The 14692-nt window shown below is 41.9% G+C and overlaps 2 protein-coding genes across 3 annotated transcripts in view; one reads left to right on the forward strand and one right to left on the reverse strand.

Moving 5' to 3' along the window:
• si:cabz01074944.1 (signaling lymphocytic activation molecule) overlaps nucleotides 1-5572 on the forward strand; it is a 35242-nt gene extending 29670 nt beyond the window's left edge. For both annotated transcript variants that reach the window (XM_048235972.1, XM_048235973.1), the window contains exon 7: nucleotides 5444-5572. In XM_048235972.1, the coding sequence (XP_048091929.1) occupies nucleotides 5444-5539 (96 nt within the window). In that variant the 3' untranslated portion in view covers nucleotides 5540-5572. The remainder of the gene's footprint in view (nucleotides 1-5443) is intronic.
• The window catches only part of LOC125289084 (basement membrane-specific heparan sulfate proteoglycan core protein-like), a 947802-nt gene that overhangs the window by 347094 nt on the left and 586016 nt on the right, over nucleotides 1-14692 (reverse strand). The gene's annotated exons all lie outside the window — the stretch shown is intronic.

Genomic DNA, 14692 nt, shown 5'->3' on the forward strand with positions numbered 1-14692 from the left:
TGTAAACCTGTGTGCACAAATGACGAAACAATGTCATTTCAATGCTTCTTAACATGAAATTGTGAGGTATTTGGGGAGTTCATCATCCACAGGACATCATATTATTAAAACATTCAGAGAATCCAGAGAAATCTTTGCAAACAAAAGGAAAGAGCTGAAAAACAAATTAGATGGCCGCAGTCTTTTGAACTTCAGATGGCACTGCATCAACACCAGACCTGTCATTGTATGGGCTCAGGAAAACCTCTGATAATCATATCTACTCAATTCAAAAACTGCAGCCAAAATTGTAACAGCTAAAATTGTATTGAGACATGACACAGAAAATACCACCGTCTTATCTGGGCCTGAGCTTGTTTAAAATGGACTGAGGTAACATGGAAAAAGGTCCTGTGGTTAGACCAATCAAAATTTTCTTGTTGGAAATCATGGACTCATCTGGGCTAAATAGGAGAGGTCCTATCCAAGTGTCCAACCTATCCAACTTGTTGTAGTGCTCACTTCGAAACCCAATATCTATGACGGTGTGGAGGAGCATTAGTGCCTATAGCATGGGCATCTTGCACATTTGGCAAAGCACAATCAATTTTGAATGATGTACAGGTTTTCAGCAACATATCCTGCCATCCAGGCAATGTCTTTTCCAGGGAAGACCTTCAATCTTTCAGGAAAACAATGCCAAAATGAATTCTGCACATATTCAAACCGTATTTCTCCATAGAGGAGAGATGACCTGTCTGCAGTCCAGATTTGTCGAATTGGGTGCATAATGGAATGCATAATAGAATAAAAAACATGACTAAGAATACCCCATACTGTTGAGCAACTGAAATCCTGTATTGGGGAGTAAAGGGACAGCATTTTCTAGCAAATGGTCTCCTCAGCAGGGCTTGAAAACGGAATTATTTTTCAAACGTTCCGTTCCGAACGGTTCAGGTAGGCCTATGTTTAATGTTTTCGTTCTTGCATGCGTTCCGCCACCAACATATCGGTCCTGGGCCCACTTCCCCGAAAGCATCTTAAGCCTTAGAGCGTCGTAAAGTCCCTCTTACGAACGTCTTAAGATTTGCCGACTGTTTCCCGAAACCATCGTAGCTTAAGAGCATCGCGAAAACACTCGTAGAGTGCTCCAGAGTACTCGTTACCGGCTAAGAGCGTCTTAACAGTACTTCTCACTGAGGTCACCAACAGGACATACAGAGGAATTACAACTTAGAATACATAATCCAATTTACGTTCCCATTCTTTATTTGTGTTTACCTGTGATGAATCAGATTTTTAGCGTGCAAAATAGCCTACATTTAATGGTCATAATAATGTGATGAAAAGCAGACAAAAATGCAATCAAGTTATGAAACGAGACGTTGCCAGAATAGTTATTATCTTTGCTAAGTGAATATTTCATTAGGCCTATGAGGTAAAAAGCAGAGAAAGCAACATTTGGTTTAGTCTGTAGCCTACTGCATCAAAATCTAAGCCTACACATTTCCTCTCTTTCTTACTCGACTTCTTTCTTATCTTCAAACGTGTTGAAAAATTATTGCATGGTGCAACAATCTAATCTTAAAATAATTACAATTATTTATGTCTCTGTGTGGTATATAACCTACTTGGGATGCTTACATGCAGATGTCAAAGTGTTTCTATTTTCATATTGATGTGAATTAATGTGTAGATCCGAAGTTTAAATGGTAGGCCTATAGCTGTGACGTGCAGTCACCTGACATCACCGTCAAATCAGAGGATATTTCAGAACTATTAACGTGGACAGCTCCCCTTAAGAGCATCTTAAGAGCAGTGCATGCGCGTTCACGCTACGAGCATGTTCGGGAAACAGTCGGAAAAACCAAACGAACGATCGTAAGATGAAACGATGAAATTGAGAACTTTGAAAAAGCACTGGTAGTTTACTTACAAGACGATTTATACAGACAGTATCTTCACGAAGTTTAACGTTTGCAGCCATGTTGAATCGTCTTGTAAGTAAACTACCAGTGCTTTTTCAAAGTTCTCAATGTCTCGTTTTAAATGTCAGGGCCCTCGGAAGTCTACCAATGAAGTGTGGAGATACATTGAGCCTCGTAAATGGGTGTAAAACAGTGATTTATTTGCATGGCTAGCCCGATGCCGAAGCACCACTACTGAAAAAGCTGTTGGTAGCATCGGCTACCTAGCGCCAGATTTTGGAGTGCAGGGGACAAGCCGAGATGGGCTATGAGACATACGTTCACACTCGGTATCATGTTTCAATACACTTTAGGTCAATATCACACCGGAATTCTCCTTTAAGAGCGTGTCTCCGTCGTTATCGGGGAAGTGGGCCCTGAACCGGTTTGGAACGCAAAATATCGTTCGTTCTTAAAGTTCTGGCAGTGTTTGGCGGGCCTATCAAGTCTATTTTTGTGGACTTTACCTTAGAATAGACGTACTCATTATTTCCCCTTGATTTAGCCATACCGTAGCTATGCCCAAAAATAATAAATCACAGGCGGCATCCAAAAACATTCAGATGGGCTATCCATCCCATAGCCTACAGACTTACTGTAGGCCTAACCTATTCCTATAAATAATTTCTTATGAAAAATATTTCTGGATACGTGCTAAACTCCTTACCTGGTTGTAGCCTAAGTTTTATCCATATGGAGATCTTCAAAGGCTTGCGCTATAATTCCAACCCTGTTTATAAACGAACCTGTCTGTTGCTGACAAGGCCCATCTCAAATTTCCCATTTAACTCTTCTACATAGAATAGGCTATAATTGCGCAAACATTTCAAATCCCGACTTTAAAACGACAAGGCGTGGACAGGCAAAAATAGGCTATTACGCATAGGCTACAAACAATTTCCAAATCAGTTTCAGTAGCCTACGCTACGAGCTGGCCTAAGGTCCGAAGTGGCAGACGGATAGGTTACATTACAACAGCAAGACAAAATATACATATTTGGACCAAAGGTCCATTTATTCGTTTTTTTTTTTTTTTTTCAAACTGCAGAAATCAAATTATTAGGCTGTTCGCCTATGTAGTTGGCTACATAGCGGCTTGTAAGTCAAAACTTAAATGAACGAGTACTTATGTCCTTTTGATTTCTTACAGGTTGGGTCGTTGTTGCCCATAACACGCTAGCATTGTGCTAATGAATGACGTCATTGACACGTTTGAAAGGCTTTTTAGAACAATTAAGTGACTTTAAAAAATATAATACTCAACCAAGTGTATTTTCTTTGCCTCCCCTTTCGAATACAATATTCAAATTACTTGGGAAAAAAAGTACAACCCGAGAAAAGTGGATTTTGAGGGGTACAGCTCCATAGACCTCCATGTATTCTGCACTCGTGGACGAGCGCCCTCATGTGGAACCACAGGGGGAACTGCAACCAGTTCAGAAACCGGAAGTTTTCCGAGAGTGGCAGTTCTCCCTTTATTAGACATTCTCTGTAGAGAACGAAAAAAAAAACGTTATTAACCGGTTTTGTGCATTTCAGAATAACGTTTCTGCTCCGGAACAGTTGAAGACCATTTTGTTTTCGTTTCCGTTTCCGCTCCTCGTAAAATTCCGTTCGTTTCCGGTTTTCGTTTTCGTTCCTTGGACCGGTTCGGAGCCCTGCTCCTCAGTCTCTAAACATTTACAGAATTTTGTTTAATGAAGAGGTGAAGGAGCACAGTGTTAAACATGCTCTCATCCCAACATTTTGTGAAACATGTTGCTGGCATCAAATCAAAATGAATATATATTTTCCATGAAATAGTCCACATTTTCATATTCAACATTTTGGTCTATGTCCTTTTTGCTGCTAAATATGGGTTTACGAGACTTGTATATTATCACATTCTGTTTTTATTTGTTTTTTACGCAACGTCCCAACTTTTTCTGTTTTGGGGTTGTAGTTGGTCAGTATGCTGTCAATATCAAACCATTTCACATGGTAAAACACAATTTGCAGATCTCACTTACGCCTTTCAGCAAAACTCTAAACACATTCTGCACTCTAATGCACAGGTCATCCATATTGGTAAACACCAGTGCTTGATAGTGCATATCATTTTGATCACTTTTTATGATTTGAGAGCAGTGTTCATGTTCAGTGTTCTATGTTAGAGACTTTTTAACGAGGAGACACAGCACTCAAAAAATCCTCCATAGAAATGCATGGAGTTAGTTTGCAACGCCAATATGGCAGTTGTCTACACATCCCACCCCTTCTGCGGCAAAAAAAGTCGACATGTGAATACATTGTGCCAATCATGTGGTGTGTTGTGAAAAAATCGCAGCTCTCTCACCAAAGGCATTAATCCTACTTCTTCACCTCCACATCCTATTCTTCAGCCTCCTCTAATTCTTACTCTTCTCACTCTTCCTGCTCCCTCCATTCAACCTGTGGGTAGTAGCATCATACCAGTGTTCAGCGATACGAAGTGTTCATTTCAAAACGTTACTGGCAGATAGACAGTTTACAATCGGATAACCCCGTCATTGTAACCAAAATATGTCTGAGTTTATTTCCAAAGCTTAAGTTAGCGAACTGGTATGATGCTACTACCCACAGGTTGCTTAAAGCAGCCGGCTCAAACAGGGCGAATTGACCAATCACAGTTTTGTGCATAAAGTTAAACCAAAAACATAGAAAAAAAATGTCAACGTCAAAAAATATTTTTCGAGAATGAGGATTAAATACTGGACAGGACATAGATTAAATATTGCTGTTTTTTCTTTGTCTCCCTCACATTTTCATCTGTTCTTACGAGTAGTGAACAAAACCATATGATTTGCTTAATGTTATACAAGAACATAATAGAATTGAACAGAATTGAGTTCGGTATTTTGGGTCTGGCCCTCCTCTACAGTCCCAGTTTGTCATGTGGCCCATTGGGGAAATTAGTTGCCCACCCCTGATTTAAATGAGTTTACTTTTCCACCTCAACATTAAATTGTACTTATTTTAGGCAAGTAATCTCAAAAGGCAAAATCAACATAATCAACAAAAGACAAAAACTGAGTTATACTAACTAAACATTTTAAGTAAAAATAGCTTTTTTACAGTGTACATAATGTTGTGAAAAGGGAAGTTAGATTACATAGATTTGATAGAGAAGGGTATGCTTAGTATGATAATTAAGATGAATTACATAGATATCTAATGTCAAACGCATGGCAACTATTCTGTGTGTGTGTGTGTGTGTGTGTGTGTGTGTGTGTGTGTGTGTGTGTGTGTGTGTTTGTGTGTGACACACATCATATATATTCATCGTTTGTCATCAGAAATGCAAAATAGAAAGGGTATGACTTGTGCATGTAGACTGGCATACTAAATAGCTCTTAGTACACAAAGAAAGAGGAGACAGTTGTATAAAAATATACACTTTTGTGAAACTTTTGAGTACAGGTAGCAGAGTCAAATAACATCACTCTTCTCTTTTTTTTTAACCCCCTTTTCTTGTGCAGCCTCAGACTGTGTATGACAAGGTAAACTTCTCACGTACAGAGGTGAAGAAGGATGTTGGAGCCACTCTCTCTTCTCCATACCAGGAGGTGCTATAGTTAAACCTGTGGATGACAGCTTGATCACATGTGTCTTTACTCATCTTTGTGCGAAAAGCATTTGAGATGTAATTTTGACTTTTGTCTGTGTGAATTGTAGAATTAAATCACACACACACTGTTTGTTGTTTTGAAGTCCTTATTTCTTATGTCTTTTCTTGTTGCTCTTCTGGAGTCTCTGCATGAGTCTTTTCTTGTTGCTCTTCTTGAGTCTCTGCGTGAGTCTCTTCTTCTTGCTCTTCATGAGTCTCTGCGTGAGTCTCTTCTTGAGTCTCTGTGTGAGTCTCTTCTTGTTGCTCTTCTGGAGTCTCTGGGTGAGTCTCTCCTTGTTGCTCTTCTGGAGTCTCTGCATGAGTCTTTTCTTGTTGCTCTTCTTGAGTGTCTGCATGAGTCTCTTCTTGTTGCTCTTCTTGAGTGTCTGCATGAGTCTCTTCTTGTTGCTCTTCTTGAGTCTCTGTGTGAGTCTCTTCTTGTTGCTCTTCTGGAGTCTCTGCGTGAGTCTCTTCTTGTTGTGTCCCTGTAAATGTAAATTAAGTCCACTCCACTGTAAAAAACAACTCCACTTTTGTAAAAACACAAATTATAAATGTTTCATTCATGTGTGTCTACTTATTTCCAAAAGGTAAATAAATTAAACCTGTCTTAAAGGTGGAGTTAGTGGTTTTAATTCTAAACAAATTGCAATGACATACATTTTAAACATGGTACCATTTATTGTTCCAGTGTCTTTGTGCATGGTGGTACTTAGTGTGGGATCGTCTTAATGTATTCATGGATAATATATGGTGGGTAACCAGATATGTTGCCTAGGGGTTATGCAGAACATCAGAAGGTTACCAATATTTAGGAACTACATTTCACTTACTTATTGGCATCCGTGTTGATACAGTCCAGATATTACATAGTAGTACCAAGTAAAAAGTCACCAACACTGCTGGTATGTAGTGGTGACGACCGCAGCAGTTGCATGGGGCGTCTAGGGGGGGGAATCAAGTGAGGTTTTCTTTTGACACTTTTAATTTGTTGTCCCAAACAACACACAGGCCCTCAATGACGCCTTTAAGTGCATTTTTCCGACAGTCAATGTATGAAACATTTTATATCATAAACTGTCAAACTAGCCACAGCATGGCTGATGACACCCACCTTTGCATGATGGCTGTTTACTTATGCTTGAATTCCGAAGGCCGTCACTGATTGTGCAGGTAAAGTTTGTGGGGGTGTCTGCTCGTAAATATGCCCACAGGACAGAATCGTTCTTATCCAAGCCACTGTAAGCAAAGAGCACAGGATCCCTGATGTAGTCCCAGGAGATATGCTGTCCTTCCTGAGGTGACGTGCAGCGCAGCTCCACCATACAGCGATCTTTGGATATAGCACTTAAACTTACATTTAGAATTGGCTGGGGCAGTTGGGCTGTATTGAACAATAAAAAACAAAGGGAAACAGCACCCATTTACATGTACACTGTAAAAAAGGAAAAGTCTGGGCTGTCCAATTTATCAAATTACATTATACAATTACATCAAACTAGTCTAGTTTTGAATGAAACACAACCTTATTTTGTTCAAATAGTTATTCCAATTGAGTAATCCATTTTTCTAATTGAATTAAGTGTATACTGTGAGAAAAAGGAAAAGAGGATTTGTCACGGTTACTAAACCATGAAACATTAAATTAAATAAACTCATGTTTTTCTTTCAAACACAATGTTGAACTGACGTATTTTGCCACAGCAATTTATCCAACAGAATCAAGTAAGATCATTGTGAAGCACTGAACCAGTAAGGCAAATGAACACATGCCTTGGTGTCACCATTTCATTGTGTTCCCATGAGCCTTTGCAAGAACACTGAGATAATCACGCAGCTGTTGGCAAACATTTTTTACATGAGTTTTCTTAAAGAGGATTATGCTTAGAGACCAGTAGAATTTGGAGGAGAAGGGGTCTATAGGCAGCGAAGTAAAGTACAGATACGTGAAATTTCTACTTAAGTACAGTATGATAACACAGCTGCATAGTTATTTGAGAATTCGAAAAAACATCATTATTCTTCCAACTGTCCAGTCCACCAGCTGTCAGCATGCAATGGAAATCAGGCGATTTCGTAAGGTATGTATCTTTTTTTAAATGTTTTATCCAGACGGATTTTAAAGAGATGTAGAAGCTACCCTTCATGATATGAATGGATATTCTGCCTGCCAATTTCGTTCAGCCCAAAGAGTATAGAAGTACTAACTTACAATTACTGTTCGTGTTAAATATACACAAAGACAGACTCATAAAAACATAGTTCTTTGTTCACTGGGTATGAACTGCTGACAGAAACAAAACGAACTTTTACAACAAACTAAAATGAGCATACCAAGCTGGTTAGCATTAGCAGACCATATAGCTAGCATCAATGCTAATTAAATATGCTTCGTGGTGGTTGTAGCCTAGACTATGGTTGCAGCTAATCAGCTAATATTAGCCAACACAGTTGAAGTAATGTTAGTCTCTTCACAAGCCACACGTACAGTAATAATAATGGCAAACAACATCTTATTAATTAATTCAGGGTAGCTTCATATTATAGCCATGTAACTTAACTTTACTGGGTGTTTTTGGTTGTAGCAAAGAAGACGGGCTCTGGTTGTAGCATCAGACAGTCATTTAGCGTTAGCATCTAGAACTAGAAGCTACAATTATAACAACTCCATAGGTGGTCATGGTTTCCGAGTGTGTTGAGCTAATATTTTGTCTCCTGGTGGATTTTTAATGTTTGTCAACATCATTCAATGATAATGGTTCATGGAAATCTTGATATAAAGTTCTGTAAATAACAGTGATTAATGCACTCTTTTTTTTTCTTTGATTCACAGGTGTGATCCCCAAAACGGACGGTGGATTCTGCCTGCCTTCATGGAAGTATCACAAGCTTTTTCTAGCTATCTGTTCAAAAAATAAACTGCAAAATAAATAAATGTCGAACTGTTTTATTTCATTGCATGGCTATTGTTGCCCATTGGATGGATTTTAAAACATTATATTGTAACAATAATGATTTGCAAACATTTATTTGAATTATTATCAATTAATATGATTGGATTAAGGAGAAAAATAAGATACTTAGAATAACCCATAAATTAGGTCAGCATAACCCAGAAATGACTGAAAATAATATAAATCCTGGGTTATATAAGATAGCCTACCCAACAATTATGTAGGTTTAACCTAACAGTGTTACGATAACCCAATGTTTGGGTTAGACTATCAACCCAACTCATTGGGTTGACCGAACAACCCAATTTTCGGGGCTAATATAACTCAGTGCTGGGCTCGACCACTATTTACCCAGTGATTGGGTTGAAATTGGGTTGTTTTTAACCCAATGTTTTTTAGAGTGTACTGCCATTAGCAGGTAATAGATGCACAACACAGCAGAAAGTTGGTAACCCTTTATAATAACTACACAATTCATCAGTTATTAAGCATTTGTAAACAATTGGTAAATGGTTTGTTCATTATTTGTAAGAAAAGTGATTCAGTGGAAATGCATGGATTCCAGTTTCTTCCAGTAGCAGCAACTGGAATCCATGCATTTCCACTGAATTATTTTTGGAATCTGATCCCTTATCATACCTGTTCATTCTTACTCGTTGCTTGACTTATCGTGACTAAATTCAAGATGGCTGCAAAAGCTAAACTTCGTGAAGATACTGTCTGTATAAATCGTATTGTAAGTAAACTACCAGTGCTTTTTCAAAGTTCTCAATGTCTCGTTTTAAATGTCAGGGCCCTCGAAGTCTACCAATGAAGTGTGGAGATACATTGAGCCCTCGTAAATGGGTGTAAAACAGTGATTTATTTGCATGGCTAGCCGATGCCAAGCACCACTATTGAAAAAAAGCTGTTGGTAGCATCGGCTAACTAGCGCCAGATTTTGGAGTGCAGTGGACAAGCCGAGATGGGCTACGAGACATACGTTCACACTCGGTATCATGTTTCAATACACTTTAGGTCAATATCACACCGGAATTCTCCTTTAACCTCCTTGACACACAGATAACTCTCAGTGTTTGTGCCGTTTAGTGATGTTTGCTAAAAGATTTAATATTTTTATAGGTGCTGTCTGTACTCACGCCGGTGCACCTCCATTAGATTACATGCAATCGAAACAAATGTTTTCCCCCTCGGGGGCTTTTCAGCCACGGCAACTGGGGGCGGTAACCACGATTATGACTAGTTGCCGACTGTATGTATATAGGCAAGCCTTTAGGAAAATAATGAATAAACACATGCACTATTGATTAGTTAGGGTGTGGATAAATGTTGTAGAAACCACTTCCAAATATTATAATTCATGATTAACTCAGGAGTTGCAAGTGGTTAGTTAAGGATATTTTGTGAGCTCATCTAAAGTGAGGACTTTCTATGCCTTTCAACACATTCACAAATTAGTTGTAAAGGTTACATTTACATTCATTAATTCAGCAGACAATTTTATCCGTACACTGTCAAAAAATGAAAAGTTTGGGCTGTTCAATTTATCAAACCATATTACGTTACAATTACATGAAACAGTCTAGTTTTGAATGAAACACATCCTTATTGTGTTTAAATAGTCACTACAATTCAGTAATCCACTTTTTCTAATTAAATCAAGTAGCCTAAGATAAGCGTATACATTGGGGGGAAAAGGAAAAGAGGGGTTGTCACATTTACTAAATCACAAAACATGTAATGAAACAAACATGTTTGTTTTTCTTTCAAACACAATGGGTCAATTGCTCTGTCAGGAGTTTAACACGCAGCTGAGCACAAAGTTGAACGTCATTGCTGTGTAACGACTCACACAGGATTAGCTGATTCCAAGTTAAACTGAGGTTAAACCAGAACTACCGTGGGCCCTATCATAACAGTCTAAAGGGCGTAGTCAAAAGCTTATTCAAATTTAGTAGGATGTCCAGTCCGCATTGGGAGTGTTTTCCTTATCAAACGCCGCGCCTGGAAACAACAACATACTCGACGATCCGACCCGGTAGCTGACAATGTGACGCCACAGAAGCCAGAACCATTTATACTCCATTCGTGGGTGGTCGCGACACTAGTTGCAATATTCTCCTGAACAGAGGTGTCGCTGTTGTGAAAAGATTAACGCTAACTACGTTACACAGCAGAAGAAGCTGCGTTAAGAAACACTAGTAGCAGAGAATGTAAACGGGCTCTGCCATTATCTAGCCTCTGTGATGATACTTCAGGCTTTGGTTGCTACTATTCACAACTACCACCATCATTATCATCTAGTTTCAAGGTGTGCGCACAGGTAGATAGATAGATGGATATATAGATAGATACTTTAGTCATCCTGAGGGAAATTTTAATAATTTAAACAGCCACACAATAAATTAATTTATGTTACTATACACCAACTGGCCTGTAGGTGGCCGGAGACAGTTTTCTGTGAATATCTTGAGAACCGTGGGGCCTAGGAGGTTCACCTTTTTATGTATGTTGGTCTTAAGGGGGGCATGTCAACCCATCCCATTACCACTTATTTCATGTATAGCCACCTAGTTAAAAATTAAAAAGCAAAAATGAGGTGTTTTCATCACAATATCTCTGGCTGACAAGTTCAAAACTGCACAAAATTAAAAAGTGTAGGATCATTATGACACCCTCCAATGCATGCCAAGTTTTGTGTACTTTTCGCTCATGGGGGCCTTACAATAAAATAATTTATGTGTACATTTAGTGGCGTACACCAACAAAGGATTCGGGACACTGAAAGACCGGGGTACACAAAACTTGGTGGGCATGTAACCCTACATGGATAGCATGGAACCGTCATTTTTCGTTTTGATCTGTAGTAGCCCCTGCTGGACTGGACCCCACGAAAGGAGGGTAGGGCAGACACAGTTCTCTGTAAATATCTTGAGAACTGTGGGGCCGTATGACACATACTCACACAGTAGACATATGTACGCATGCATGCACAGGCACATACGCAGGCACACACACAAGCATGCACACACACACACACATAACATAAACATGTACATGCACACAATTCAAGAATTTCTCAGAATTATGAACAGGCAAGATGGAGGTAGGGTTGTATAAAATTAATTTGACATGTGAAATCTATGAACTAATTATGTTTTGGTACTTGTTGTCTAGTAGATACCAGTGAGAATTGAGTGTGGATAATGCAATTTAGTGAGACAGTTAGAATCATATAGGCCTTTCAGCGTGATTGATTTTTGTGGAAAAAATGTGCTGGACTGGGCGGTGGTCATATTTTGTGCCGCTCTGCGGCACATCTAGTTATGTTTCCCATTGTAGCCTAATCGTGTAATTTCTAATGTTTTGCATGGATGTGTGCTGGTGCGCATTCATGGAGGTGTGATATCATGAGAGGCTACACGGCTCTCGGCGGGACAGTTCAGCAGTGCAAGGACACAAATTTAGGGTATAACGAAGGTTTTTTAATCAAGTTCTGGGGAATTAACAAAAAGGTAACTAAGGATAAGGTTGATTGTTCAACCGTCAAAACTTAAACAAGGTCTCTTCAAACGAAAAGTCATAGTCCCGATTCCCTCAGGTAAATCTCTTTTGTGAAAACTAGTCTTCAGCCTTACTTTTAGACAGCACCGCCAGCCCGTGGGCCAATCCGGTGGTAAGTATTCCCGTCTTCAGGTAAGTATTCCAGTCTTCAGGTAAGTATTCCAGTCTTCAGGTAGAAAGTGCCACTTCGACCGTCTGTAGCTCCTCTGAGAGCACAACTTGAGCTTGTCTCTCAAATCCCACTCTAACACCAACTGTGTCTCTGGGCCTTAAAAGCCCTTCAGCTCATCAGGCCCTGATCGGTCTCAGGTGTGTTGGGATATCGTGTGTTTGAGGGGTGGAGTTTCCAACTCCCCCAGCAGATGGAGCCAAAGCTGTCCGTGACTGCAGCCATCTCAGGGGAACGTAGCGGCCCTCCAGAACGCAGCCTCTCGTGACATCACACATCCCCCCGAGACCGGCGCCCCGCCGGGTGAAGGAGGCGAAGAAGTCGCCGCGGGACAGGGCATCCGCGATTGCCGTGGCGCTTGCCAGCCCTGTGAACAACAGAAAAGTTAAATGCTTGCAAGCTTAAAAACCATCTGGTAATCCTACTGTTAGTCTCCCGGTTCCTGGCCATCCACTGTAGAGGGGCATGATCCGACACCACCGTGAACCGTCGACCCAGGAGGTAGAACCCAGGGATTCCAGGGCCCAGGTCACAGCGCAGGCATTCCTTTTCCACAGTGGAATAGTTCCTCTCCCTTGGAAGTAGCTTCCTGCTGAGGTAGAGAACGGGATGTTCCTCACCGTCATGTGCCTGGGCGAGTACAGCACCCAGACCCACCTCCGAAGCGTCCGCCTGGACAATGAAGTCCTTCTTGAAGTCCGGGCCACCAGGATCGGACTGGAACACAGGACTTGCTTCAGGTCGACGGCGCCTCGCCTGGGGAGTCCACCTCACCATTTGTGAGTGGCGTTTGGTTGTCAGCTCTGTTAGAGGTGCAGCAATGGTAGCAAAATCTGTAATAAACCGCCTGTAGTAGCCCGGCTAGGCCCAAAAAATGACCTCACCTGTTTTTGGTGATGGGCGTGGGCCAGTCCTGTATGGCCCGCAACTTGGCTTCCTGAGGCTTGACCAACCCCCGCCCAATGGTGTACCCCAAGTAGTTCGTCTCGCTGAAGGCCAGCCTACACTTTTTTGGGTTTGCCGTGAGCCCTGCTTCCCCGAGTGAATCAATCACAGCCTGTACCCGGGGCAAGTGGCTGGCCCAATCGGGACTTTGGATGACTACATCGCCCAAATATGCTGCAGCTGCATTACCTCTTGTGGGGTGCGAGGACGCGGTCCATCAAACGCTGGAACGTGGCAGGCGCTCCGTGGAGACCAAACGGGAGCCGGGTATACTGGTAGAGCCCCCCTGGTGTGGCAAAGGCCGTCTTCACCTTCGACGCCGGGGTCAGGGGCACCTGCCAGTAGCCTTTGGTGAGGTCAAGGGTGGTTATGAAGCGAGCATGCCCCAAGGAGTCTATCAAGTCATCCACCCGAGGCATGGGGCACGCATCAAACTCCGACACTTCATTTAATTTCCGATAGTCATTGCAAAATCGTACCGACCCGTCTGGTTTGGGAACCAGTACAATGGGACTTGCCCAGGCACTTTGGGACTCTTCGATCACCCCCAGCTCCAGCATCTTCCTTACCTCCTCCTGAATCACCACTTTACGAGCCTCCGGCACGCGGTAAGGGCGCTGGTTTACCGTTTTGCCAGGCATGGTGCGGATCTCGTGTTGGACCACCTCCGTGTGCCCAGGTAGGGAGGAGAAGACATCTCGGGTTGCGATCCACCAACCCAGGGCCATCTGCCGCTGATGTGGGGACAGGCTTGGACCCACCTGAACCTCTTCTCTCCCTGGTTCCTTGGTCTCTGTGGGGGGTAGACAACTGAACAACGCCTCCCTGGCGTGCCACTTCTTTAACAGGTTAACATGGTAAATCTGCTCAGGCTTTCTTTTATCCAGTTGCCTCACCTTGTAGTTTACCTCTCCCACCCGTTCAATGACCTCATATGGCCCCTGCCAGGTTGCCAGGAATTTGCACTCCACGGTTGGCACCAGGACCAGCACTCGGTCCCCGGGCTTAAACTCTCTGGGTTGAGCAGACCTATTGTAGGAGGCTTGTTGTTGCCGTTGTGCAGTCTCCATTTGTTCACGCATCATGGGATAGACAGCCTTCATTCTCTCTCTCATGGCCCCGACATGCTCGATCAGGGTCTGCTGTCGGCACGGTTGCTCCTCCCAGGCCTCCTTGGCGATGTCCAGCAGTCCTCGGGGTCTGTAAGACAGCAAGAGCTCAAAGGGTGAAAAACCAGTAGACGATTGAGGTACCTCTCTCACCGCAAACAGTAGGTACGGTAGCAGCTGATCCCAGTTGCGCCCATCTTCCCCGATCGCCTTCCGCAGCATGGATTTTAGAGTTTTGTTAAAACGTTCGACGAGCCCGTCTGTCTGGGGGTGGTAGACCGACGTTCTCAGCTGTTTGATTTTCAGCAGAGTACAGAGTTCTTTCATAACTTTGGACATGAATGGACTCCCTTGGTCTGTCAATATCTCCTTCGGGAGCC

Source organism: Alosa alosa, chromosome 24 (assembly GCF_017589495.1).
Source record: "Alosa alosa isolate M-15738 ecotype Scorff River chromosome 24, AALO_Geno_1.1, whole genome shotgun sequence".
Classification (NCBI taxonomy): Eukaryota; Metazoa; Chordata; class Actinopteri; order Clupeiformes; family Clupeidae; genus Alosa; species Alosa alosa.